This window comes from Carcharhinus amblyrhynchos, unplaced genomic scaffold (genome assembly GCF_965287045.1).
Source record: "Carcharhinus amblyrhynchos unplaced genomic scaffold, sCarAmb.v2.hapA chromosome_288, whole genome shotgun sequence".
Taxonomy (NCBI): domain Eukaryota; kingdom Metazoa; phylum Chordata; class Chondrichthyes; order Carcharhiniformes; family Carcharhinidae; genus Carcharhinus; species Carcharhinus amblyrhynchos.
Window position 1 is genome coordinate 133,660 of NW_027650028.1, and position 27,248 is coordinate 160,907.

The 27,248-nt window shown below is 42.7% G+C and overlaps 2 protein-coding genes across 4 annotated transcripts in view; one reads left to right on the top strand and one right to left on the bottom strand.

Moving 5' to 3' along the window:
• The window catches only part of rffl (ring finger and FYVE-like domain containing E3 ubiquitin protein ligase), an 86,374-nt gene extending 77,720 nt beyond the window's left edge, over positions 1–8,654 (bottom strand). For 2 of the 3 annotated variants that reach the window (XM_080183439.1, XM_080183438.1), the window contains exons 1-2: positions 8,411–8,654; positions 1,523–1,564 (exon numbers count right to left, since the gene is read on the bottom strand). The gene's annotated coding sequence lies outside the window, so the exon portion shown is untranslated. The remainder of the gene's footprint in view (positions 1–1,522; positions 1,565–8,410) is intronic. The other variant, XM_080183437.1, reaches the window with a different exon arrangement.
• A 168-nt stretch (positions 8,655–8,822) lies between these two features.
• The window catches only part of rfc2 (replication factor C (activator 1) 2), a 34,257-nt gene continuing 15,831 nt past the window's right edge, over positions 8,823–27,248 (top strand). The window contains exons 1-3 of the mRNA XM_080183435.1: positions 8,823–9,137; positions 12,917–12,986; positions 25,749–25,790. Coding sequence (XP_080039561.1) covers positions 9,028–9,137; positions 12,917–12,986; positions 25,749–25,790 — 222 coding nt within the window. The 5' untranslated portion in view covers positions 8,823–9,027. The remainder of the gene's footprint in view (positions 9,138–12,916; positions 12,987–25,748; positions 25,791–27,248) is intronic.

Consider the following 27,248-nt stretch of genomic DNA (forward strand, 5'->3'; position numbering starts at 1 on the left):
ATTGAACTAATTCTAATCTTCCATAAGCATAACATGCCTGGACATAGATGCAGAAAGGCATTGCGCAACACCTAAAAGTGAGCTTTGTTCAGTCAGTAGCCCTCTTATCGTGGGAGCTAAAAGGTTGCAGATTCAAGTCCCACTCCAAAACTTGAATATAAAGTCTAATATCTCAATGTAAAACTGGAGGGAATGTTTGTTGTCAGAGGTCCATCTTTCAAATGAGACCTTAAACCAAATTCAGGTGAATGTAAAATACCCCATGATACTATCTGAGGACTAGAGTGTTTTGTTGGTATGATACCAACATTCATTTCTCAACCTGGTCATTCATTTCACTTCGGTATGCAAATTCACTGTTACATTTGCCTACGAAGCATTTTGGATATCCTGAAGATATGGAAAATACAGTATAAAAAAGTCTTTCAAGAATTTCTATTCAAAAGGTCTGTATTAATACATTACTGAAATTAATACAATAAAACTTCATATGGTAAAGTATTAAAAAGCCATTTCAGACAGCTGATCTCTTATCTTGCTAGAAAATGACTAGTGTCCATTATAACAGTCACACTCATTCATGCAAGGTTGAGTGTTCTCTGGCAAATACAGGATTCCACAAACATTGCACATAGTTGAAATTAAAATTAGCCCACCAGTTTGAGACCAATGCAAGTATTAGTCAAAAGGCAGCATGGTGGCATTGTGGCAAGCACTGCTGTCTCACAATTCCAGAGACCAGGTTTGATTCCAGCCGTGAGTGACCGTCTATGTGGAGCTTACATATTCTCCTCGTGACTGTGTGGGTTTCCTCCCAGTGCTCTGGTTTCTTCTCACAGTCTAAAGATGTGCGGGTTAGGTAGATTGGCCATTCTAAATTCCCTCAATGTGGATGGCCATAAAACAAAAAATAAGGGTCATGGGTGGAGGTGGGGGGGGACTGGTAGTGTTAAAATGGCGGCGCAGGCTCGTTGGGCCTGTTTCCCTGGCTGTTTTTGTTCTTTGTTCTAAATTGCCCCTGTGTCGGGGGACTAGCAGAGTAAATGTGGGGATAGGGCCTCAGGTGGGATTGTTATCAGTGCAGGCTCACTGGGTCGAATGGCCTATTTCTGCTCTGTAGGGTTCTATGATTGTGAATGTTTAATGAGTCCAATGGAACAATGAACTATCCTACATTTACATGCTCCATGCAAAGCTTTTTACAAGCAGCTGTAACAGAACACTTGTACAGCACAAAATAAATAAATCCTATTTAATGGAACATCAACAACAGATCTGCTTTCATTCATTCGGCCACCTTAATTTGGAACAGAATTTTAAACTTCATGATTGTTCACTCCACTTGAGCAGCCTTCATGAGATTTTCCAATTCTCCAAAATTGATACTTGTAGTTATGTCCTACAAAAAGCATAAGCCAGATCTAAAGTATCACCTACACAGTGAATGAAGGCAGTAATTGATACAAGGTCTACCCAGTTCAAGAACAGTCTACTAGGCTCAGTGTGAGCAACATACACTCACCTGAACTGACAACAGTCTTCACCACACCTTTGAGATAGTTATCTGCAATTACACACCATAATATTAATGTTTAATGGGAAAAGACAATGTTACTACCATTTATGGTTTTTTTTTACAAATATGATTACAGGTGGAATTTTATGGCCTCGCTTGACCCAAAACTGGAGAATTCTGCCCGAGGTCAACGGACATTTCCACTATCTACCCCTCGCTTGCTCCGATTCCGTGGCAGGCGAGGCAGTAGAATTCCAGTCTACATCTCTAAGATAGTTACATTTTTACCATGATTTTGCAACAACTTCTGTTCATAGAAGTGAGCATTGCTGGCAAGATCAATTAATGGCCCTGGACTGGTGACCTTTCTTCTTGAACGCTTGGTGGTGGGTGTTTCAGCAATTATAAGGCCGCTGATGTCAAAGGGAAACGTTTAGATTCTCTCTTCTTGAAGATGATTCTTGTCTACATGTGTGGGGGGCACTAATGTTACTTACAATTTAATAACATTTGCATGAATGTTATCCAAGCCTTGTTGCATGCAGGCAGGCAAAGATTGCTTCAGTATCTGGAGAAATAAAAGTAAAATTTGCGGATGCTGGAAATTACATTAACAGATGTTCTGAAGAAAGGTCAGTGACCCTGTAATGTAAACTCTGCTTCTTCTTCACTGATACTGTCAGACACAGTTGAAATATTTCCAGAATTTTCAGCGGTCGTTTCGATATCTGAATTGGAATTTTTTTTTGGAAAACGTTAAAAAGACAAATATTTTTTATTTTATAAGGTAACTTTGAAGAAATATTTGAAATTAACTTGATTCATCAACAAGAGTGAGAAGCCAGCCTTTTAAACTGATTCTTTTAAAATTCCCATTAGTAATCTTTCTATAGGCACTATAGGCACTATCCTTGTTGATGTAATAGTAACTAAAAAGGATGACAACAGATCCTACGGTTTGCAGACAGGAAATATACCAGCGCAACAACTTCTGCCTTTAACACACACATAAAAATATGTCCCAAGTGATACACAGGCATGCAAAGAAACAAAATGCGGACAGACAATAGGAGATTTTAAGAGAGATGATCAAAACCTTGCCCAAAGAGCTATCAGGTTATAAGAAAGGTCTTAAAGCGGAGGGAATTCTGGAGATATGGTTGTCAAAGAAGGTAAAGAGGACCGTAGTGATAGGAGACCCAATAGTTAGGGGGACAGTTGGAGATTCTATGGCTGCAAATGGAAATCCAGGATGTTTTGTTACGTCCCAGGTGTCAGGGTCAAAGATATCCTTGTGTGGCTGCAGAATACTCTCAAGGGGGTGGGTCAGTTGGCACAAATGATGTAAATAGAAATATGGATGATATTCTGACAGGTTATCATAAAGAGCTAGGAAAAAAGTTAAGAAGCAGGACCTCAAGGGTGGTAATCTGTGGATTACTTCCAGTGCCAAGAATAGGAGAATGTGGCAGATGGATACATGACTAAAGAATTGGTGCAGGGGGCAGGGATTCAGATTCTTAGATCATTGGCATTTTTTGGGGGGCAGAGGTGACCTATTTAAGAGGGATGGATTACATCTGAACTGGAAGGGGACCAATATCTTGCAGGGCAGGTTTGCTAGTGCTACAAGGGAGTGTTTAAACTAGATTGGCAGGGGGGTGAGATCCTCAGCAGCAGGAAGCAAATGAGGGCTGAAAGGAGATGCAGTATTCAGCAACAGCAAGCTCAATAGACATGATAGGCAGGAGCATGGCAGGGAGCAGAAAAACCTGTTGGATTAGATTGCATCTACTTCAATGCAAGAGGGTTGATAGGTAAAGCTGATGAACTCAGGGCATGGATTGGTATTTGGAGCTGGGATATTATAGCCATAACTGAGACATGACTCAGGGAGGGACTAGCAGCTTAATGTTCCAGGGTTTAGTTGGGACAGAGGTAGAGGAAAGAGAGGACTGGGAGCTGCATTTTTGATTAAGGGGAGCATCATGGCAGTAGTCATAGATGAAATAATCGCGGGATTATCCAACAAGGTTTTGTGGGTGGAACTAAGAAATAAGAAGTAAATGGTGACCTTATTGGAGTTGTATTATAGGCCTCAAAACAATCAATGGAATTCCAACAAATACGCAGGGAGATTGGGGAAACTTGCAGGAGTAATAGGGTGGTCATAGTAGGGAATTTTAATTTTCGTAACATAGACTGGGACTACCGTAGTTTTAAGGGGTGGAATTTGTTAAGTGTGTTCAGTAAAGTTTCCTCAGGCAAAATGTGGAGGGTCCTACTTGGGAAAATTCTTGAGGTGATAGCGGGAGACCGTTTTGGGATCAGTGACCATAGTTCTATTAATTTTAAAACAGTAGTGGAAAGGGACAAAACTGAGTTTTGATGAAATTAGACAGGATTTTGCAAGGGTTGACTGGAATAGCTTGTTTGAAGGCAAAGAGACCTCCTGCAAATGAGGCCTTTCAAAAAGAAATAGCTAGAGTTCAAATAGCTATGTTCCTGTTAGGGTGAAGGGCAAGGCTCGCAAGTGTAGGGAACTCTGGATGACAAAACACATTGAGGTTTTGGCCAAGAGAAAGGAGGCATGGCTCAAGTACAAGCAGCTGGAATCAAAGGATTCCCAGGAGGTATACAGGGAAGACAGGAGTATACTCAAGAAGGAAATTAGGAGGGAAAAAGGGGACAAGAGATAGTCTTGGAGAGGATTAAGGTGAATCCAAAGGGATTATTTAAGTATATTAAAGGAAAAAGAACTAGAGAGAGAACAGGACCCCTCAAATACCAAAGTGGATAGATGGATGGAACCTCAAGGGATGGCTGAGTTTCTCAATGAATATTTCTCCTGTGTTTACTGGGAAGACAAGACGACTTGGAACTTGGGAAAGTTAGTGGTGATATATTGGGAACAGTTTGCATTAAAGTAGGAAAGGTGATGGATGTATTAAAACGTATGAAAGTGGATACCCTGACCCTGAACACAATACTCCAGGTGCAGCCTCACCAACAACTGCAACATAACTTCCCAACTTCTACATTCAATGCCTTGACTGATGAAAACCAGCATGCCAAAAGCCTTCTTCACAGCCCTATCTACCTGTGACTCTACCTTAGAGAACCATACACTTGAACTCCAAGGTCCTCTGTTCCACAATACTTCCTAACGTCCTACCATTCACCGTGAAAGTCCTACCTTGATTTGACTTTCTAAAATGCAGGCAGTTCATGGCTCATTCAAACACTGCATGAGGCTAGAGAAGAAATTGTGGGAGCCTTGGCCAAGATATTTGCATCATCATTAGCCATTGGTGAAGTACCAGAAGACTGGAGTGTAGCAAATGTTGTTCCCTTATTTAAGGGTAGCAAAGAAAAACCTGGAAATTATAGACTGGTAATCTGTGGTGGGTAGGTTACTGGAGAGGATTCTGAAGGATAAGATATACAAGCATTTGGAAAGGAGTAGTCAGCATGGCTTTGTAATGCATGGGAGATCATGCATTACAAATTTGTTAGCATGCTTTGAAGTGACCAGGGAAGGTTATAAGGGCAGGGCGGTAGACATTGTCTATATGGACTTCAGTAAAGCCATTGATAAAGTTCCACATGATAGGCTGCTCTGGAAGGTTAAATCACATGGAATCCAGGTAGAGTTGGCAAATTGGATATACAGTTGGCTTGATGGTAGGAAACAGAGGTAATAGTGAAAGGATGCTTGTCAGACTGGAGACCTGTGACTAGTGGTGCGTCTCAGGGGTCAGTGCTGGGCTCATTGCTGCTTGTTATCTATATCAATTATTTGGATGAGAATGTACAAGGCATGATCAATAAGTTTGCAGATGACACTAAAATAGGTGGTATTGTAGACATGAGGAAGGTTCTCAAATTGCAGCAGGATCCTGATCAGCTGGGTTAGTTGGGGCGAGAAATGGCAAATGGAACTTAATACAGATAAGTGTAAGGTGTTGCATTTTAAAGTCAAATCAAGGTAGGACTTTCACGGTGAATGGGTAGGACTTCGGGAGTACTTGGAACAGAGAGATCTTGGAGTTCAGGTGCACAGTTCTCTAAAGGTGAAGTCACAGGTAGATAGGGCTGTGAAGAAGGCTTTTGGCAGGTTGGCCTTCATCAGTTAGGGCACTGAATATAGTAGTTGGGAAATTGTGTTGCAGTTGTACAGGACATTGGTGAGGCCACACCTGAAGTAGTGTGTTCAGTTTTGGTTGCCTTGTTATAGGAAAGATGTTATTAAGTTGGAAAAAGTGCAGAAGAGCTTTACAAGGATGTTGTCAGAACTTAAGGGACTGAGTTATTGGAACAGATTGGACAGGCTAGGACGTTTCTCTTTGGAGCATTGGGGGCTCGAGAACTAGAGGGCATAGGTTTAAGTTAAGACAGGAAAGAATTAATGAGAACCTGAGGAGCAACTTTTTTTTATATACAGAATGGTACGTACATGGAATGAGCTACTGGATGAAGTGGTTGAGGCAGGGACATTGACAACATTTAGAAGGCATTTGGACAACTACATGGATAGGAAAAGTTTAGAGGCTTTTAGGTCAAATGGGGTTAACTTAGGTGAGCAATTTGGTCAGCATGGACCAGTTTGGGCTGAAGGCACTATCTCTGTGCTATAGATTCAATGATTCTGTGAAGGAAGATGGGAATGTGGTCTACATCAGGAGGATTGGTGGGTTCGAGTTGCATTTTCAGGTAGGAACACATTACTGATTTCCTATGAATATCAAACAGCAACCTAAAGGAAAACCTTCGTATCTATTATAACTGATGGAAGCCTGCTAAATCCTGAAATGTACTTGCAAATACTGTAGGAAATATTTGCACCTCAAAGCATTATTTGGACAACAGTTTAGATATTTTGTGTCAGCAAGATAGATAACTACAGGGGGCATCAGAGTCAAATCAAGTCCTCCTCGGTTAATAGCCTAAAACGTGCACTCCCAGTTGGAGTCGGTCAAGAGTAATTGGAGATGGAAACCTTAGCTCTTAATCCTGGGAAACAAACTGCAAAACCCCTGCACTGTCAAGGTTGAAATAAACCAACACAGCAGAATTCAGGAATTACATCTGGCCTTTCCCTAGTCTCTCAGAAGAAGCAAAAACATGTCTTGACAGACATTGTCAGGATACTGAAGGATATACAAAAGTAAATAGCCGCGGACTGTTTCCAGTAGGCAGTAAGACAAGTATTTAATGAGCGAGTTTAGAAAAACATTAAATAGTTTGAACATATAAAACTCTGCTTAAACAGCTGTTAAAGTCAATTTTAAACAAGCAGTTCCCTTGGTCGTGGGATGAATCAAAAGTCTCACCGACTCCTTCCTGTGAACATGGGGGACAAAAAAAAACGAGATAGTTTCAGAGTCTGTTCCCAAAAAAGGGTGCCAAGGAGAAGTAAGCAAGCCAATCTAGGCTACATGGACAGGATTCAGCGTTAAAGACTGCTTAAGAAAGGTACACTTAGTTTTAATCTACTGAAAGGGTCAGAGTGGAAGTTTTTATTTTTTAAAAACACAGATTGATGTAAAATTATTTTGCAAACTGCATTGTGCAACCAAATAGCTTAAATTGCCATTGAGGTGCAGCCAGAAACAATCAGTTCATCTTTCAAAAGATTGGTGAAGCAAATGTGAGAATTAAATTGAGGGTCACTGTATTCTGTTTATACAACACTATTACACCCTTGCCTCCCTTTTCAGATTATGCAATGTATATGCAGACGTTGCACTACAAATGCAAACTCCTGATTGTGAGACATGCTGGTGAGATCAACTTCAGGGACCACCTACTGAAATTTAAAACTGGCCAAATCTGAGATATCAAAACTCCTATATCTTAAGATAGAAGATAAATTGCAAATATCTTGCAAGATGTTTCATTGCACGAAAAAGTCTAGGGTTAAACAATGAATAAATTTTAAATGCAACATAATCTTCACAAGACAAGCAGATCGACAACTTAGCCGGCACCATTAGCAAGCAGCATATTTTGACAGCCTGCCAATTGAAATTTAATCTCTCTGGACTTTACACTGAAGTGCTCTGTGTATCTAAACCAAATAATAGAATCATATTCCTTTGAAGTCTTTTATAATACATGGTTAAAAGGTGTCAATCACCTACTTTAGAGCACTGACAGCAACTAACTTCCGGGAACGAGCATTAGAATTTGTAATACATCTTCAGCTTGGGTTCAACAATTTGCAAAAAAATGAGCTTGACTTTCTGAAGCTAACAAAAGTGATAAAGGTTAGGTACAAGTCATATCTTCCTCAGAGGAGGAGGAGGCGGCTTTTTGTATGAATGTTAAAGCACATTAGCTTTGAGGATGAGTTCAAGTTCAAGGAGTTAGAAGAGATTGGGTGAGAATTAAATGGCACAGTGGTTAGCACTGCTGGCTCACAGCAATGGGACCTAGGTTTGATTTCTGGCTTGTGTCACTGTCTGTGTGGAGTTATAGCACATTCTCCCCGTGTCTGCGATGGTATCCTCCCAGTCTGAAAGACGTGCTGGTTAGATGCACTGGCTATGCTAAATTCTCCCGAACGGGTGCCGCAAGTGTAGCGACTAGGGGATTTTCACAATGATTTCATTGCAGTGTTAATATAAGCCTACTTGTGACAACAATAAATAAACTAAAACTGGTATAGAAGGGAACTAGATCAGGTAAACACACAGATATTTTCAAAGTGTGGTAGAGAGTTTAAGAGGGTAGGGAAGGTGGGGGGAAAATTGGGGGGGGGAAGGTGGGGGGAAAATAGGGGGGGGGGGAAGTGTACTTTTTAAACCACCCCCACCAGGCAGATAGACACAAACTCTCTTACGAGCACGACCACCAGAGCTCAGACAGCCTTCCCAGCACCTCCCTGCTTACCTGCGCGGCTTCCCGTCGTCGCTTGATGGAAAACTTTTCCTCACTTTGTTTCATCGGCAAAGAGGCGAAATTTGAAATATGGAGGAATTTTTACTTTGGTTGGCGTGGGAAGGGGGAGGGGGAAGATGAGGAAACAGCAGCAAGACACTGGGCGAGTCGGAGTCGGGGGGAGAGGAAGAAGGTGACGGCCTGCCGCCAAGCACTAACTCGCTCAGTGTCCCCTCACATCAGCTTCCAACCGACTTCTCCCTACCGCTCGCGGCAGCCCGGACGGTGCGCGCGCATCTCAGGCTCGCTGGCCTTGGAGGACCAGAACTCGGAGGACCGGATCTCGGAAGACTTGCCCCGGCCAGGCGACACAATAACACAGAGGGAAACTCTTGGTGCCAAGTTAGCGTATCGTTGGCGAAAGGCTTGCTGTGAATGTGACGGGCCCGAATGCTCGGCTAACCCGGGACATTCTGGCACCAAATCAGAGAACGTTTTCCCATTTAGTAGCGAGTTTAAAATACTCAACAATCGGAGGCTGTTTTTTTTATTGTTGCGAAGCCGCTGACCAATCGAAAGGAAGCGGTGGGACGCGGTGACGTAACACGCAGCGCGCGGGAAGGGTAACCATGGAGCCGGCCGAGAGCGCGAGCGGCAGCGGCTCGGGGCAGCAGGATCAGGATGGCGCGGCGCCCAGTGGCGCAGGGCGAACCGCAGCGGCTGCCTATCAACTTCCCTGGTGAGGGATGATGTGGGGGATGGATTACAATCTCGGCAAATAATCGCCTGAAGCATCCCGGCCTTCCCCCATTGGAACTCCTCACGCCTGCTTCCTATGGGCGATTCTTTTCCCTCCCCCTCCGTGGCAATCCCTCCCCCCATCCTCCCCCTCTGTGGCAACCCCCCCCCCATCCTCCCCCTCTGTGGCAACTCCATCCTCCCCCTCCGTGGCAATACACCCGTCCCTTCTCCTCCATGGCAATACCCCCCCGTGACAACCCCTCCCCCCCGTGACAACCCCCCCCCCCCGTGACAACCCCCCTCCCCCCATGACAACCCCCTCTTCCCCCCCCCCATGACAACCCCCCTTTTCCCCTCCTATGACAACCCCCCTCTTCCCCCCCATGACAACCCCCCTCTTCCCCCCCCATGACAACCCCCCCTTCCCCCCCCATGACAACCCCCCTTCCCCCTCCCCTCATGACAACCCCCCCCCATGACAACCCCCCTTCACCCCCGCCCATGACAACCCCCCATCTCGTCCCCCCCCTCCATGGCAACCCTCCCCTTCCCTCTTCCCTCCCCTCCGGCAACACCCCCTTCCTTCCTCCCCCATGGCAATCTCCCTTTCTCTCCTCCCCATGACAATTACCCCCCTTACCTCCCCCATGGCAATTTCCCTCCCCTTCCCCTCCCACCCCGTCCCCATGGCAATCCCCCCTTCCCTGGCAATCCCCCCTTCCCTACCACTCCCCCATGGCAATCCCCCTTCCTCAGTGCCCTTGTTTTCCCCCCACGGGCAGTTTAGGGTATTTACAGAGTCATAATATGATCAGACAGGGTCAATGTGGTTTTGTGTAAAGAAAATCATCTTGGATAAATGTATGGTTAGGTGCATTAACCATACTAGATTCTCGAATTTGAACAGGCGGCAGAGTGTTGGCAACTAGGGGATTTCACAGTCATTTCATTGCGGTGTCAATGTAAGCTTTCCTGTGACACTAATAAATAAATTTGTAAAACTTAAACTTATTTGAGTGCTTTGAGGATGTAACGTGCAAGTTGAATAAAGGGGAAGCTGCTGGATGCAGTGCATTTGGATTTCTAAAAGGCGTTCAGTAAAGTGCCATGCAAAATGTTGCTCGTGGCGGGGATGATATTTCAACATGTTTAGAGGATTGGTAGCATCAGTTAAGATAAGTGGATAAATTTTCAGGTCGGCAAACTCTAAGGAAAGAACAAAGAAAATTACAACACAGGAACAGGCCCTTTGGCCCTCCAAGCATGCTGATCCAATTTAACTAAAACCCCCTACCCTTCCTGGGACCATATCCCTGTATTCCCATCCTATTTGTCAAGGTGCCCCTTAAAAGTTGCTACCATATCTGCTTCCACTACCTCCCCGGCAACGAGTTCCAGGCACCCACGACTCTCTGTGTGAAAAAAAAATTTGCCACTTGCATCTTGTTTAAACTTGCCCGTCACACCTTGAACTTGTGCCCCCTAATAATCAATTCTTCCACCATAGGAAAAAGCTTTTGACTATCCATTCTGTCCACGCCTCTCATAATCTTGTAGACTTCTATCAGGTCACCCCTCAATTCCAGTGTAACTACTGGAGTCATGAGGTTGTCGTGAGATGACATTGAGGCGGTGGTGGCGGATGTGAGGAGAATTGGGGGTGAGGCAGGAGGTAGGGAGAGGCATTGAGATATTGGGGGGGGTGGGAGAGGGTGAATGTGGCAAAGAGGGTTTTGGGTTCCCCAGAACATCTGGTGCTCAGAAGTTATGGTGCTTTTGAAGTGGATGTAGACTGCTGTGGTATTGCAGAATCTAGGTGTCACTGTATATCTATCACAAAAAGTAATTAGGAAGGCAAATAAATTGTTGGTCTATATTGCAAGAGAGGTGGAATATAGAAGTGGGAAAATCTTGCTATAACTGTTAATGATATTGGTGAGACTGCACTAGGAGTACTATATCCAATTTTGGTGACCTTACTTGAAGAGGGATGTAGCTGCTTTGGACAGAGTTCAGAGAAGGTTCACTCGGCTGATTTCTCGGATGAAGATGTTGTCTTGTGAGGAAAGATTGGACCTACCTTCGTTGAAGTTTAGAAGAATGGGAGGTGATCTTGTTGAAATGTATAAAATTCTGAGGTGAACTCACAGTGAGGAGTCTAGAACTGTTATAAAATAAGTGATTTTCCATTTCAGATGAAGACGATTTTTCTGAACATTATTAATCTTTGGATTTCGCTTCCCCAGCGAGTAATGGAGGCTTAAGGGCTCTGTTATTGAATGTACTTAAAGATGAGATGCACAAATTTTTGCTTGGCAAGGGACTGTAGGGTTATGGGGATATTGGGCAGGTAAGTGGAGTTAAAGCCACATCAGATCAGCTATGATCTTATTAACTGGTGGAGTGTTTCTTCTATATGCTTTTATTTCTTTTATTCTTTTAAATATAGTGCACTTGAGCAAATTTATATTGTGCTTGTGCCAGTTTTTTATATTCCTAGGATGTGGGCATTGCAGTAAGGCCACCTTTATTTATTGTCCATTACTAAGTTATAAATTGCCTTTTTGAACCACTGCAGTCCATGTAGTGAAGGTATTTTTGCAGTGCTGTTAGGGAGGCAGTTCCAAGATTTTGATCCAGTGACAATGAAGCAATGATATATTTCTAAGTTACGATGTTGTGTGACTTGGAGGGGATGTTGAAGGGGGTGGTACTCCCATGCATTTTTTAAAAATATTAATTGGATGTGGGCATTGCTGGTCTCGCATGTAAGTCAGACCAGGTAAGGGTGACAGATTTCCCTCCCGAAAGGACATTAGTGAACCAGGTGGGATTTTATGACAATCACTAGTGATGTTCATTACTAGACTTAGTAATTCTAGATTTTTATGGGATTTCAAATTTCACCATTTGCTGCGGTGCGATTTGAATCCAGGTCCTCTTGGATCTCTTTATCCAGGACCCTTTGTCTCTCTGGGTTGCTAGTCCAGTGACAATACCACTGTGCCACTGCTTCCCCTCTGCTGCTTTAGTCCTCATAAGTGGTGGAGGTCGTGGATTTGGCAGGTGCTGTCGAAAGCGTCTTAATAAGTTGCTGCAGTGCATCTTGTAAATGCTACAGACTGTAGCCACTGTATATCAATGGTGGAGGAAGTGAATGTTGAAGGTGATAGATGGGGTGCCAATTAAGCACTTTGTTGGGTCATGTCCAGCTTCGTCAGTCTTTTTGGACCTGCACACATCAGGAAAGTAGAGATTGGGGGTGATGTCAAGAAACATTTTGTCACTCAAAAGGATAGTGGAAATCTGGAAGTCCCCTAAAACTTTTGAGGCTTGATCAATTGAACATTATGAAACTGAGATTTGTGCGTTTTTTTCAGCAAGGATACTTGAATGTCATGAAATCCAGTTGAGTAGATGAAGTTAAGAAACAGATCAGCCATGATATAATTAAATGGTAGATCAGAATCAAAGCTGAATGGCCTTCTCCTGTTCCTATATTCCACTCGACCTTTGCAACATTTCCAGTTCCCTTTGCTTGATTCATCCAGACAAAACAATACTACCTGGAATTTACTATCCAAGCCCTGTCTGTCTTTGTTCATCTTTAACAAGCTTTCTTAACAACCATTTCTTGACTATCTCTCAACTCTTCTTCCTTTGAAGTGTTTTATGTAGTTGGTTTTTCTGCATCTTATTAATGCAAGTTATTACGATACAATCTTTTTAAAATATCAAAACCTGGATTTTAAAAAGTCTTTTTATTTTGTTTAACAGGGTGGAGAAATACAGACCACTGAAACTGAATGAAGTTGTGGGGAATGAAGAAACCGTCAGCAGACTGGAGGTATTTTTCAGCACTTTGCTGTTTCCTTGCCACCAGCTTCAACCCTCTCCTCAATTTGAGGCTGAACTACTCGTAATCTTGATGTCATATCTGACCCCAAGATGAATTTCTAGGCACATATCCACTCCATCATTAAGATCTCTGTAACACTGGCCCTGCATCAACTCATCTGGTGAAACCTTCATCCATGCCTTTGATACTTCCTAGACTTAACTATTCCAACACATTTCAGGCCAGCCTGTCACATTCTCCTTTCCATAAACTTGAGGTGATGCAGATGCCCATATACTAATACGTACAAAGCCGTATCTATTCGTCACTTTTCTGTCAATATATCAGTCATTGCATTCTCTGGTAATTATGTTGTTGAAGACAAGTGATGAGCATGAGCTCACCTATGAATGGATACAGAATAATAAATCTGCCAGCATCATCGAGACCTTGCATGCCCACTGGGCACCGCGGGAACGGGGGTGTTTTATTTAACCTTTTAACTACGTGTTGGTTTGATGTTTCAAGTTTTCTTTGCCGTTTGTTTTTGTGTGATTCAGTAACCCTTTAAAGGGCTTTGTCCCTTGATTTGTCTAGTTTAATTGGTTCAACCCAAAATAGTATAAATGGGCAGCGTGCCATGTCAGTCAGCACCATCAAGGTTTTCTGCGTCTGGTAGGCACCATGGGAACTGGGGTGTTTTATTGAACCCTTTAACCACGCTTTGGTTTGATTTTTTAACTTTGAGATTTGTTTCTAGAGTATCCTTTAAGATATGCTCTGTTCATTTGTCCCTTAGTTTAATTTAGTTGAACTGGTTATATGCAAAAGAGTACAAATGGTCGCAATTGGGGGAGAGGGAACAGAAAGAGGCTGTAACTCTGCTAAGCTGTTCTGAGAATACTCCTGTTAAAGGTAAAAGACAGGACTTATTCTTGTCAGATTTAACACGTGTATGTGCTGACCTATGCTGCCTCCCAGTTAATCTGAGCTTCTATTTTAAACTTCTCACCCTTGTTTTTATATCCCTCTTTAGTCTCACTCCTCCCTTGGCCAGTGCTACAACACTCCAAGACGTGAGGTTGCCTCCAAATTTGTGATCCCCAATTTTAATTACTCCACCATTTATGGTCGCCCTTCAGTGCTTAGACCCTAAGTTCTGGGATACACTGAGTAAACTTCTTCATCTCCCTACCTCAGTCAGCCTCCAGTAAGAAGACACATTTTAAAACCTGTCCTTTTGACCAAGCTTTTGGCCATCTGACTAGAAATTTCCTTTTGTGGCTCAGCATCAAATCTGGGATTACAATGCTCATGTGAAATGCTTCATGCTGCTTTACCATGTGAAAGGTGTGTTAGATAAATATTAGTTGTATGATGTTGTTTAAAAAAACAATTAAACGATGAGGGAAATTCCTCTGCCAGTTCGAATACATCACACTTAAAATTTACTAATTGAACTCCTGTAGTATTACACTTGGGCAATCAACACCAGGTATACCAGGACACAGGTGGCTCACAGTGTTTTATTGTGTACTTTAATAAAGCATTTGACAAGGTCCCTCATAGCAGGCTGGTACAAAAGATAAAGCCTCATCTGAATCTGGGATGTGCTAGCTAGATGGATACAGAACTGGCTTGCTTACAGAAGACAAAGAGTCGTGGTGGAAGGGTGCTTTTCAAAATGGAAATCAATAATGGTGTTCTGCATGGATCAGTGCTAAGACCTTTGTTGTTTGTAAATATATATAAATGATTTGGAGGAAAATGACTAGGTCATCTGATTAGTAAGTTTGTGGTAACACAAAAATTGGCTGAGTTGCAGATAGTGACAAGGATTGTCAAAGGGTAGCAGGATATAGATAGATTGGAGACTTGGTTACGGGAATGGTAGATGGAGCTTAATCCAGACACATGCAAGGTGATGCATTTTGGATGATCAAACTCAGATGCGAATTATACCATAAATGGCAGAACCCTTAGGAGTATTGACATACATAGGGATCTGGGCATACAAGTCCACGAATCCCTGAAAGTGGCAACACAAGTGGAAAAGGTGGTCAAAAAGGCATACAGCATGCTTGCCTTCATCAGTTGGGGCATCAAGTATAAAAGTTGGCGGTATAAACTTTAGTTAGGCCATGTTTGAAATATTGCATGCAGTTCTGTTTGCCACACTACCAGAAGGATATGGATGCTTTGGCGGGGGTACCAAGAAGGTGTACCAGAATGTTGACTGGTCTGGAGGCTTTTAGGTATGAGAAGAAGTTGGATAAACTTGGATTGTCTTCAATGGAAAGACATAGGCTGTAGAAGTCTACAAAATTGAGAATCATAGGGTGGATATTCAGAGACTTTTTCCCAGAGTGGAAGGATCGATGACGTGAGGGCACAGGTTCGAGGTAAGAAGTAGTAAGTTTAAGGAAGATGTGTGGGGAAGGTTTTTCTCAGAGAGAGTGGGGGGAAAGAAAATGTCAGGAATAGTTCAGCTTAATCATTTCACCCCCTACTGGGATGCCAGGTGGAACTACAGGGTGTATGGGGAGAGTGCTGGAGTATGGCATTGAGATAGAGGATCAGCCATGATCGTGTTGAATGATAAAGTAGACCCGAAGGACCAATTGGCCTACTATTTTCTACGTTTCTAAGAATTTGAAAAACTGTCTGGGAAGGTAGGGCGCATGAGCGTGAAGCTTGATGAACATTTTCTGGGAGGTCAGATACCTTCCTTGTGAAGAGTCAGACTTGAAGGGGAATTAGGTAAATTGGATTAATTATTGAGGAAGGGATCTTATGCATCAAATGTATCAAAGAGGCGAACAGTGTTGTGTTTTTCAGTGCTCCCGTGTGTGCTGCTATGGTCTTTAGGGAGTTCCCAAGTGATTTACCATCGGGGAATTCAGAAAGACCAATTTATGCATGCAGAATTATGGGAGTGGGCTTTTGAAATAAAGCTTGCAAATGCAAGTGGTCCTGCAGTTAAATATTGATGCTTTATAATTGGCATCCATTGGATTTTCTAAATTGCATTTTGAGATGGAGTGTTGAATGTTCGCAACTTGTGGGCCAAAGGGCCTGTTTGTGCTGTAGTGTTCTATGTTGTGATCCACTCAGCATGTAATTATGAAAAATAGCTGGTCAAATGGTAAACCAATCAGTCAGTTCCACAGAATAAAGAGATTATAAAAATTTAATTTCCTTCGCAGGATTGGTGGTCATTTATGTTCCTGAAGCACTTTGAATTTTAAATCAAAATGGGGAGAATTTCAGTTTTCCTCAGAACAGTAGCATCCTGTGGCTGAGGGAAAAGTCTCTTTTGTTTTTTTTAAAAAAATCTTTGTTCACTTTATTTTCCAAAGAAATTAGTTTTGCTCATTTTTCATCATTGTAAAAATACGAGGACTGGTCTCCCTGGACTACTTTAGCATGGCTTTATCATCGAGGCAAGACTATTTCTCCTATTTGTATTTGTAGCACAGTTGGATTGAAAAAAATACAGATTGGTCAGGAACAGAATGTAAGTAGCAGAGATCTGAAATTGAAACTGGGGAATCACTCAAGATTTCTTCCCATTAGCTACAGAAACACAAACTATTGTCAATCAGATACAATAGACAATCAGACTTTTCCATTTGTGTTTCCAATTAATGTTCCTAAGGTTGATGAATTTTGGTTAATTATCAGTTCAAATTTGGAGGACTTCAAATTATGTTAGTGTTATTGTCAACATTGACAAATAAGTATTAATGGTATGTTAATTATATTGTTACGGTGAAAGGTTGAATGACAATGTTTGCTTAAGTACTTAGAGCACTTATAAACTGAGACTGCTGGGACAGTGAGTTGGTAGGTAGACATGTTGTGCTAGATTCTGTGAATAAACCTATTATCAAGAAAAGTATTAGTATCTGGTTTCGTACTTCACCAATTGGTTTAGGATTGCGATAGTGGTAAGCATCATAGAAACAAAAGAGCCATGGTGTAAATGAATCATACAAATAAAAGGGTATCTACGTCACCAGAGAAGTTAAAAGGCATCTCAAAGTCTTCTCAGTGAATGACACCTCTTTACCCCTCTGCCCCAGTCTGCAGATTAATTAAATTGTTGGATTGTCAGTGCAAGCCTGTTATGTGGTTCTTGCATTAATTGTATCGATCAGTTTCTGATGTAGCCATGGTATACAGTCAACAAATCAAACTAGAATGCAAGAGCAGGGATGTACTTCTGAGGCTGTACAAGACTCTGGTCAGATCCCATGTGGAATATTGTGAGCAGTTTTGGACCCCATATCCAAGGAAGGATGATCACAAGAATGATCCTTGGAATTAAGAGCTTGTTGTATGAGGAACGGTTGAGAACTCTGGGTCTGTACTCACTGGAGTTTAGAAGAATGAGGGGGGATCTCATTGAAACTTGCAGGATACTGCAAGGCCTGGATAAAGTGGATGTGGAGAGGATGTTTCCACGAGTAGGAAAAACTAGCACCAGAGGGTACAACCTCAGGCTAAAAGGACGATTCTTTAAAACAGAGATGAGGAGGAATTTCTTCAGCCAAAGATGATGAATCTGTGGAACTCTGCCGCAGAAGGCTTTGGAGGCCAGGTAATTGAATGTCTTTAAGACATGGATAGATGGGTTCTTGATTGATAAGGGGATCAGGGGTTATGGGGAAAAGGCAGGAGAATAAAGATGAGAAAAAAATCAGCCATGATTGAATGGCAGAGTGGACTCGATGGGCTGAGCAGTCTAATTCTGCTCCAATGTCTTATGGTCTTATATGCAATTGGAGAACAACATTCTTATACTTAAGCGCTTTGAACTCCGTTTTGCGCTCTGAACATACCAAGTTCAGAGCACTTACACTATTGAAGAAACTTAAATAATATGCAAAACTAGTTTCCATGTTAATGAGGGTGTACACACTTTGTTTCTAAAGTTCAAAATTCCTGAGCTGAAGAACACCAGGAGCTAAACTAACTTCTTTTCAGAAATGTTCCAAGTAATAAAAGGGCTGATGCTGAGAATTGTCTAGGTACAGATGGTTGGGACATGGTCCCACTCTCCCTTCCACACCCTCTTCCAAGTTTACACTGATGCTTGTTTCTATCATAAGTGCTTTTCCATCCTACATGCTCATAATATAAGAAATAAGAACATAAAAATGGGACTCGGCTATAGTACATCAGCCTGCTCCACCGTTCGGTAATAAAATCCTGGCTAAATTTCTGCATCTTTCCTAACCACCACTGCCCCTGCCCCCAAACCTTTCATTCCCTCAGTGTCCTGTAATCTGTTGATGTCGATCTTGAATATGCTCATCAACTGAGCCTAGTAGTAATAGAGAATTGTAATGTGTGAATGAGGACACAAGCGATCAGTCAAACAGTTTATTAACTGAGTACTCTGCTGATTTTACATGCTGCGACTGCAGGCATGCACTTCCAGCACCTTCTCCCGCATCCCATACCACTACCGATGCACAGGCTGCTTGGCAATACGTAAATTGATGCATTCTCCTTCCCCATTTTAGTTAGAACCATCTGTAACTGCAACAGAAAAATGACCATAAAAAGGCAATGGAGAACCTACATTCACAGAACGTGAACTTGAGCTAAAACCATTGTAAAACCCAAACTTGTCCCTCCCTACCCTACCCTACCCCTTTTTGTTTAGGCAGGTACATAGTCCTTAAACTTGGGATTTGGTCTGCTCAACCTTCCCAAGGATGTAGCCACACAAGTAGCTTGCCCTGGGAGGCAGCCGTGTTATTATCCACATGGTGGATAGCACCAGGTGAACTTGGAATGGGGATGGTAGCTTCAGAGTTTGTCACAATGGCAGCAGGAAGGGCCTCAATCTCAGCTGGGTGGGAAGCATGGACTGCTGACTGATGACAGGGCTTGGTACAGATACCTGAAGCAGATGACACTGGTTCCTGAGATACATGGTGCCTGAGGTGACCATGTAGCTGTTGAGTTGGCGAGCGTGCTGCACACAACAATCAGTTGTCATAACCTCACATGGTTTGCATTCTGTCTGATCTGGCTCCAGATTCAGGTTATTTGCAGGCATTGTGATCATCGCAGCTCTTTCCTCTTTCTTGTTACTTATAAGAACATTCTTCACATTTGTTTCCATTTTAGGCTGCAGCAGGGTTTCAGCAACAGGGATCTTGGCCTTGGTGTGTCTAAAGAACATTCTTTGTGCTGGCGAAGGCAGACCTTCCCCTGGCAGGTTGCACACATTAAGCAATGAGCCATAAAAGTTTGAGTTGTCACAGAGGCTTTTTACAACGAGAGGCTTTTTACAAAGAGATGCTTTGCTGAATGTGTTGCATTCTCTGCCAAGCTGTTTAATAATGGATAAAGGGGGCTGCTTGTAAAATGTTCCAAGTCTCATGTGCGTGCAAACTCCTTGAACTCTCTGCACACAAACTGCCTGCATTTTCCGTCATTGTGGAATGACACGTACGGCAAAATATCTCCTCAGCTTCCAGATTTCTGTAGTGCTCAGCATGTTATTTAATTAATCGTCATCAAACCACACAGCGGATGAATCAACAAGGGCCATGTGCAGGGTCACAATCCAGTCAAATACGTCTTTGATGAGGGAGCATGGAAGGTGTGTAACCTCATGAAGGTACAGTAGTCCTTTAGTTTGGTAAGTCGTGAGCTCATTGCATGGTGCACATCTAGACACCTTCCCTTCTATGTCACCACATTGACAGCCAGTACATACTTCCTTTTGCCCTATGCTTTGTTGCTTCAATCCCTGGGTGCCCTTGGTGGCACTACTGGATGTAGTATTTTTGCAGAGTGAGAGATTATGAATTTTTGGCCTTGAAGTTTCAGTCCATCTTACACTGTTAGCTCCTTTCTCATGGTGCAAAAAGTGTGGAGCTCATAAGGAAACCCCTTTGTCATTGCAGGCCCTTCATGATGATAATGTGGTGTTACTTGTATATTTAGCCCATTTGCAGAGCAATTTTAAGTTTATCTATTCGTAAAATGGATTTTCATGATGTCAGTGTCCTCCTCATGCCTCAGTGCTTAGCAGGTGAGGGCTTGGTAGGGTATCTGCTAAGTATAGTTCCTTATTATGCTTGTAGGTCACATTATGGTAGTATCATTGGAGCTTGAACATCCTTCTTTGCATGCATGGTAACGCAATATGGAGGGACTTTTTGAGAATGGAGATGAATAGCTGCTGATCCAATTTCACAGTGGCTGATGGCTATAAATTAACTCATGAAATTTATGACAGGCAAAGGCAAGGACATAATGGGTGTCAGTGAGGGCCCTTGATACAAAAAACACTGGTCTGCCATTCTGGACACATTGCTCCAAGTGTGTGCTGAGATGTATCTGCTGACAACGTGACAGATTTATGATTCTCAAAGTATTGTAACACCACAGAGGGTGAAAGCAGGTCCTCCTATGCACTTCTGTCCTGCCAGAACCATTCTGCATCCTGGTGGAGAAGTTGGCGAAGAGATGCAATCATTTTGCTGTAGCACGAAATGAACTATGATCGGTAATTTGTCATGCCAAAGAAGTGTGTGATGCCATCAGGAATGGACATCTGCTTATGGACTTTATCTTGTCTGGGTCTGACTGCACACTGTCAACAGGTGGTCCACATCGGGGCACCTCACTGACTTTGAATTTATATTTAAGAGAGTTGAGCTGAAAATTTATGGTTCTGATTCTGTCAAAGGCCAAACACAGACTTTCATCATGTTTCTCCACTGTATGTCTCCAAAATGTCAAATTATCATTGATGACATTCCAAAGAATGCCTCGTGGAGATCTGTTTCATGGATCCTTGGAAACCTTCACAAGTGGAAATGCCGTAGGCATTCGCACTAATCTGTATCTGCCTACTGGAGACGTGAAAGTCATAAGCTTCACAGATTCTTCATCGAACAGGATTTACCAAAATCTGCATTTGCATCTGAGATGCTGAAGACCTTGACATTAGGCATGTTTGCTGAGACCTGTTCTACTGGCTTCATTAGAACATAGAACATTACAGTGCAACAACAAGCTTCAGCCCTTGATGTTGCGCCGACCTGTGAAACCAATCTAAAGCCCACCTAACCCACACTACTCCAATATCATCCATATGTTTATCCAATGACCATTTAAATGCCCTTAATGTTGGTGAATCCAGTACTGTTGCAGGCAGCATTCTTACTATTCTCTGAGTAAAGAACCTACCTCTGACATCTGTCCTATATCTATCACCCCTCAACTTAAAGCTACGTCCCCTCGTGCAAGCCATCTCCATCTGAGGAAAAAGGTTCACACTGTCCACCCTATCTAATCCTCTGATCATCTAGTATGCTTCTATTAAGTCACCTCTTAACCTTCTTCTCTCTAACGAAAACAGCCTCAAGTCCCTCAGCCTTTCCTCATAAGACCATCCCACCGTTACCAGGCAACATCCTGGTAAATCTCCTCTGCACCCTTTCCAATGCTTTCACATCCTTCCTATAATGCGGCAACCAGAACTGCATTATCGTTGAATGGTGAGGTCTCAAAAGTGCTTCGTTAATGTGAATTGGGTTGATAAAAATTCTGGCTGTATCTTCTTTGCAGCTACTATTGCGGAGACCCATTCCATTGGCTTCCTCTTTGGGGCTGCAACCCTCAGTCTTGTCATTCTGTTTATTACCGCTTTACAGGCGTACTCTTCTTGGAGCGCAGACAGTGGGTAGCACTGAATCATCCAGCCTCGTATGATAGATAACAGGCAATTCCCCAATAAACACAGTCAAGCATCTTTGGTGCTTGTTGCTGTAAAACAGAGGTTCCCAAACTGGAGTCCCACAAGAGGCGTCTAGGGGATCTGTGGAAGCTCAGGGAGCCATGTGACAAAAAATGGGAAGAAAGCCAGTTTTTTTTTAAAAACAAAATAAGCGAGCGTGAAAGTTAGTTAAAGAACATTTCAGCAAAGAATCGAAAAAAAGCGGAAGCAATGGCCACAATTTGGGGGGGGTGGTGGGGAGTAAAAAACTAAATTGTCCAATCAGAGACCAGCCTTGTAGCCAGCTTATGTGGAATCCTAGTTCTGGTTGGCAATTTGATATTTTTAATGTTTTCTGTTGCCGAGCGCTCAGCACAAAAAGTGGAAGGCCCTGTGGTGAAGGAGAAAATGGTTAAAGCATGTGGGATTGGGGGTGGTGTTTTGAGATGTGTCAGTGGAGATCATTCTAAGTTTGGAAAGGTGTACACATCCAACCCAAGGTGAAATAGTCCTGGTGCAATACTGTCAGGGAGAACCAGCAGTAGTTTAACATCCTGGTCGACTACATGGAATTGAAACTTGCCCTGCGTGCAGTCCAGGGTGACTTTGCATATGGTCTATGTACCATATACAACAATGTTCCCTTTGGTCAAATTGAGCGAAACACTGTCCTCGACTCTCTTCAGCAGTTTCGATGACGTTATGCCCTGGTATCGTTGTTGACTTTCAGTTTGGCGTTGTCGTGGTCAATGTTGAGCATTGTAAATATTTCACCCTCTTCACTGATGAGATTGACTCTTTCACAGAGGCTCATGAATTTGATTTATCTCCAGCTCATGCAATTTCTTTGCTTGCTGAGCTTTGGGTGGTGCTGGCTGTCTTGTGACAGCAGCTGGTTGATGTGGCTTGTAGCTGCCTACTTGCTCTGATCTACAGCACTTGGCACAGTGATTCCATTTACCACAGTGATTATACTGCTTGTTAAGTGCAAAGTCTTTGCTTTGTTTGTGGGTACTGGCTGCTGCAGTTTGGGCAGGGTACTGAAAAGACTTGAGCTTCTCTTAATTCTTCAGTGTTCCTCTCAGACTGTTCATTCAACTTGTAAATATTAATAAATTCCAATGTTAGGTTTTTCCAAAGAGCAGCTGATGGCGTGTGTATGTGACATGGTCTCTAACAAGTGAAGCACTGCACTTGCACTTTTTTTTGCCAGAATTTTCAGTGTTGAGACTGAAATGGCAATTAGTTTATTGGGTTTCTGACAAGCACTGTAGAAAGCGCTTCTACCCATGATTATGTTTTTTTTTACAGGCATGTAGATTTGCTCAAATTTCTTTAGTATCTCTGTGTCTTAGTGTCACCCCCCCCCCCCCCCCCGAAACTTGAAGGTTTCCTATTTTATCACAGCCTCCAGGCCGGCCATGTTCTGTAACTTTGGACTTCCTTTGACTTGTCGGACTGACCAGCGTGGCAGGGTACACGCCATTCCTTTTCAAACCTTTTCAAGTTGTCGGTAATATTCTCATCAGAAATAAGTGGGTCGATGCGCCCGAGTCCTTGTATTATCTGGGCCAGCTCCTAATGTTATGAGGTTGTGTGTAAATGTGGACACGGGTGAAAGCTCAAACACATTATTAACCGAGTACTGCTTTTACGTGCCGTGACTGCAGCCATATGGAAGTGTGTTTCCAGGACCCTCCTCTTTGCCACACCATTACCAGTGTGCAGGTTGCTTGGCAGTATGTAAACGGTTACATATTCTGCAAGAATTCCAATGATCCATTATTCGTTTGAGTGAAGATGTTTCTCCTCATCTCAACCTTAAGGAGCTGAGCCTTTGTTCTGACACTATGATCACTAGTGTGAACTCCCCAGCCCTCAAAGAATTTTATGTTTCAGCAAGGCCATCTTCCATTCTTAATTTTAGAGAACATTCTAATTTTTTTCACGCACATCATGGTGCTATGGCAAACTTTTGTCACTAGCTCGATGTCAATGGCTTATAGCTTGAAGGACAGCACTCCACATCAAGCATGGTTGACCAGGAGTCTCTCCCACTCTTACTACCAACCATTGGCGTGTTATAAGGATTTGCAGGTTGTCACACAACCTTACTTGGCCATCAAGTTCTGGGGTCAAGCCCAAAGGCAAGGACACTATTCACAAACCATTCAGAGAATATGGGCCCATCCTATTCATTCTCTCCTCAGGAATCAATGTAATTAGCTTTTACTGCACCACTTCTAGGACAAGTATTTTTCCCTCGAGTTAGGAAACAGAAACTATACACGTCAGTAGACAGGAGGGACCAGTTTCCCTTAACAGAGAGTTCAGAAACCTGGGGACAAAGATTCAAACTAGGTGGCACAAGGATTAGAGGGAAAAATATTTTTATGCAGAGGGTGTTGGGTGTCTGGGATTTATTGTCTAAGTTGGTGGCGGAGACAGAGACCCTAAACTTGTTTAAATAGCACCTGACTCTGCACCTTAAGTGCTGTAAATTGCAGGGCTGTGGACCATGTGCAGGAAGATGGTTTAGAAAGGGCACCGGGGTGTATTTGGGTTGGGGTGGACAAGATGGGCTGAATGTCCCCCTTTCTATGTTGTATGGTTCTATGTTTTCCCTGTGTGATCTCCCAAATACCCCATGTAATTACTCTTTACCTTTACTGCAAAGTAATTCAAGTAGGAGGCTCGTTGTACCTAATGTGTTAACATACGGTAATTTGCAGGCGCCCCCTCCAAATCCCTCTGTAGCAACATTTACTAGTCTCTCGCCTCAAGTATTCACACCAAAGTGAATTCTCACGCTTCCCGTTGCGCTACACCATTTGTCACCTCTTTGCCCAATAACTTAACCAACCCCTTCATGGCTCACTTGTTTAGGGGGCAATGTGCTCAGGAAGACTTATCAAATGAGATAACAAGGGGTGGCTTCATTCTGTTCCTGACCTTTGTTAGACAATGAGACATAACACAGATCAAAAGCGACATGAATAATCCTGTTCACAAGTGTAGCCGTCGTGGCCGTGATCACCACAGATCTTGCCAAAATTGGCTCAATAAAACATTCTTCCAGCAGAAATTAATCAGTGTGTTTTATTTGTCAAATAAATCTTGCGTTTTTTTAGGTAGAGTGGAGCTTAGTTTTTGAGGTGTACCCCGTTTGTTATTAGTAATGATTTTAGTCTATGGTTCTTTAGCCTGAGTGTAGGATGAGGAGCTTGTTTTCTGGACCTATTCCACGTGTGCTCCAGTAAAGTTGGAAATATTTGAGATTGAATACAGAACCATAGAACCCGACAATGCAGAAAGAGGCCCTTCAGCCCATTGAGTCTGCACCGAACACAAACCCACCCAGTTTGGCCCTACCCCATATCCCTACATATTTTACCCACTTATCCCTCTGACCTACATATCTCAGTAGTTACCTATAATACATTAGTTGATTTGATTGGGCATATTTTCTCCACTTCATTATTGATATACATGACTGGTGGAATATGTTGAAGAAACTTGATGTGTCTTTGGGCAGGAGTGGAGTTACAGGATCTTAACAATTGTTTGCAGTTCAGCATTTGGAATTTGTGGAAAGTCAGCAAGGTCCCTCCTGCTGGAGATGAATTACTCAAACCTAGAGCACTGTAAGTTATAAGTCTTCATTTGCTTAGCCATTTTAAGCATTTTTATTCACAGAAAGGAATCAGCTTTTGTGGTATCCTCGTGGCTCCAGGTGAAGTATTGTATTTCAAACAGGTTACCTGCTTTCCTATGTAAATTGAATAATGAATCTTTTAATTGTGATGTTGACTAAATCTTTAGGAGCTACAGTGAGGTTTGAATGTAGCTTTTCCCATCAGCAAAATACTGAGTTTCTGCCTTTTCAATAAGTACTCCCGTATGTAATGTACTTGGTCCCATGTTTTTGCATGATCCAAAACTTCTGAATTAATTCATTGTTGAATTTTCAAATGAATACTGTCCACAATTACTTTAGTCACTTCATTCTATTATCTTTACAGGTGTTCGCAAGGGAGGGAAATGTACCCAACATCATTATTGCGGTGAGTTTGAATCACCTGTAGATGAACATCTATTTAGTAATTGTACAAGAATGTCTGATAGTCACGTACTGACATCTTCCTGGACTGCAATGCTTTGTAAATCGACAGAAGGCTTGATGTGTTCAACAGCTGTTTTGTTCAAGCTAATGGATATTAATGCCTGATGTGTTGATAAGGACAGGAAATCAGAAATTATCTTTTAAACTGCGAATCATCATAGAATCCTACAGAAGGAGACCATTCAGCCCATCAAGTTTGCACCGACCACAATCACATCAAGGCCCTATCGCCATAACTCCATGCATTTACTCTAGCTAATCCCCCTGACACGAAGGGGCAATTTAGCGTGGCCAGTCGACCTAAGCAACACATCCTTGAACTGTGGAGAAAACCGGAGTATCTGGAGGGAACCCACATAGACATGGGGAGAAAGTGCAAACTCCACACAGAGTGACGCGAGCCACGGATCGAACCTGGGTGCCTGACGCAGTGAGGCAGCAGTGCTAACCACTGTGCCACCCTGCCACCCGAAAGATGTGTGGGTTAGGTTGATTGGTCATGCTAAATTGGCCCTACCAATTAGGTAGGATTAGCAGGATAAATGTGGGGTTACAGGAGTAGGCACTGGGTGGGAATGTGTTCAGGGAAGACTCGACGGGCCGATTGATCTCCTTCTGTACTGTAGGGATTCTATGATAATTAAAAGTATTTGTTCTTGAACTTGTATGTTCTTTGCTGCTCTAAGCTTGTATAACTTCTTTCTCTCAATATTTTATCTACTATTGCTATCATTTCATGTCTTAATGGTGACAACTGACCAATGTTTCTTGGTCTTAATGCAACCTTGCAAAATGGTTTTACTTGTGCGTAACCTACACAGCGCATTCCTATTGACCAGGAGTTTAATTTACACCAGTTCGCCTCAAAAAGAATGCAAAATTTGCTCAAAACATCTAAAAGGGAGAGGTCACTATTTGCAGTTCATTGTTGCCGTGGGTTAAGTACTTTGGTGACCATCTTTTTCCCTACACACATCCACTTTTATTCTTGCGTAACTAGAATGCTTTGAGTGGTAAAAGACTGCTGATCCCAAATTTTTGATTGCATTTCTGATATGATGTTATGATTCAATGTTGTTATTCGTAGGAAGTCCTCATTGTGGGTGGCACAGTGGTTAGCACTGCTGCCTCAGCGCCAGGGACCTGGGTTCGATTCCCACCTTGGGTGATTATGTGGAGTTTGTACGTTTTCCCTGTGTCTGCGTGGGTTTCCTCTTGGTGCTCCAGTTTCCTCCCACAGTCCAAAGATATTGGCTATACTATATTGTTCCTTAGTGTCCCAAGATGTATATGTTAGGGGAATTAGCAGGGATATGTGGGGTCATAGGGTTAGGGCCTGGCTAAGATGCTCTCTCGGAGAGTCGATTCAGACTACTTAGGCTGAATGGGCCTCCTTCTA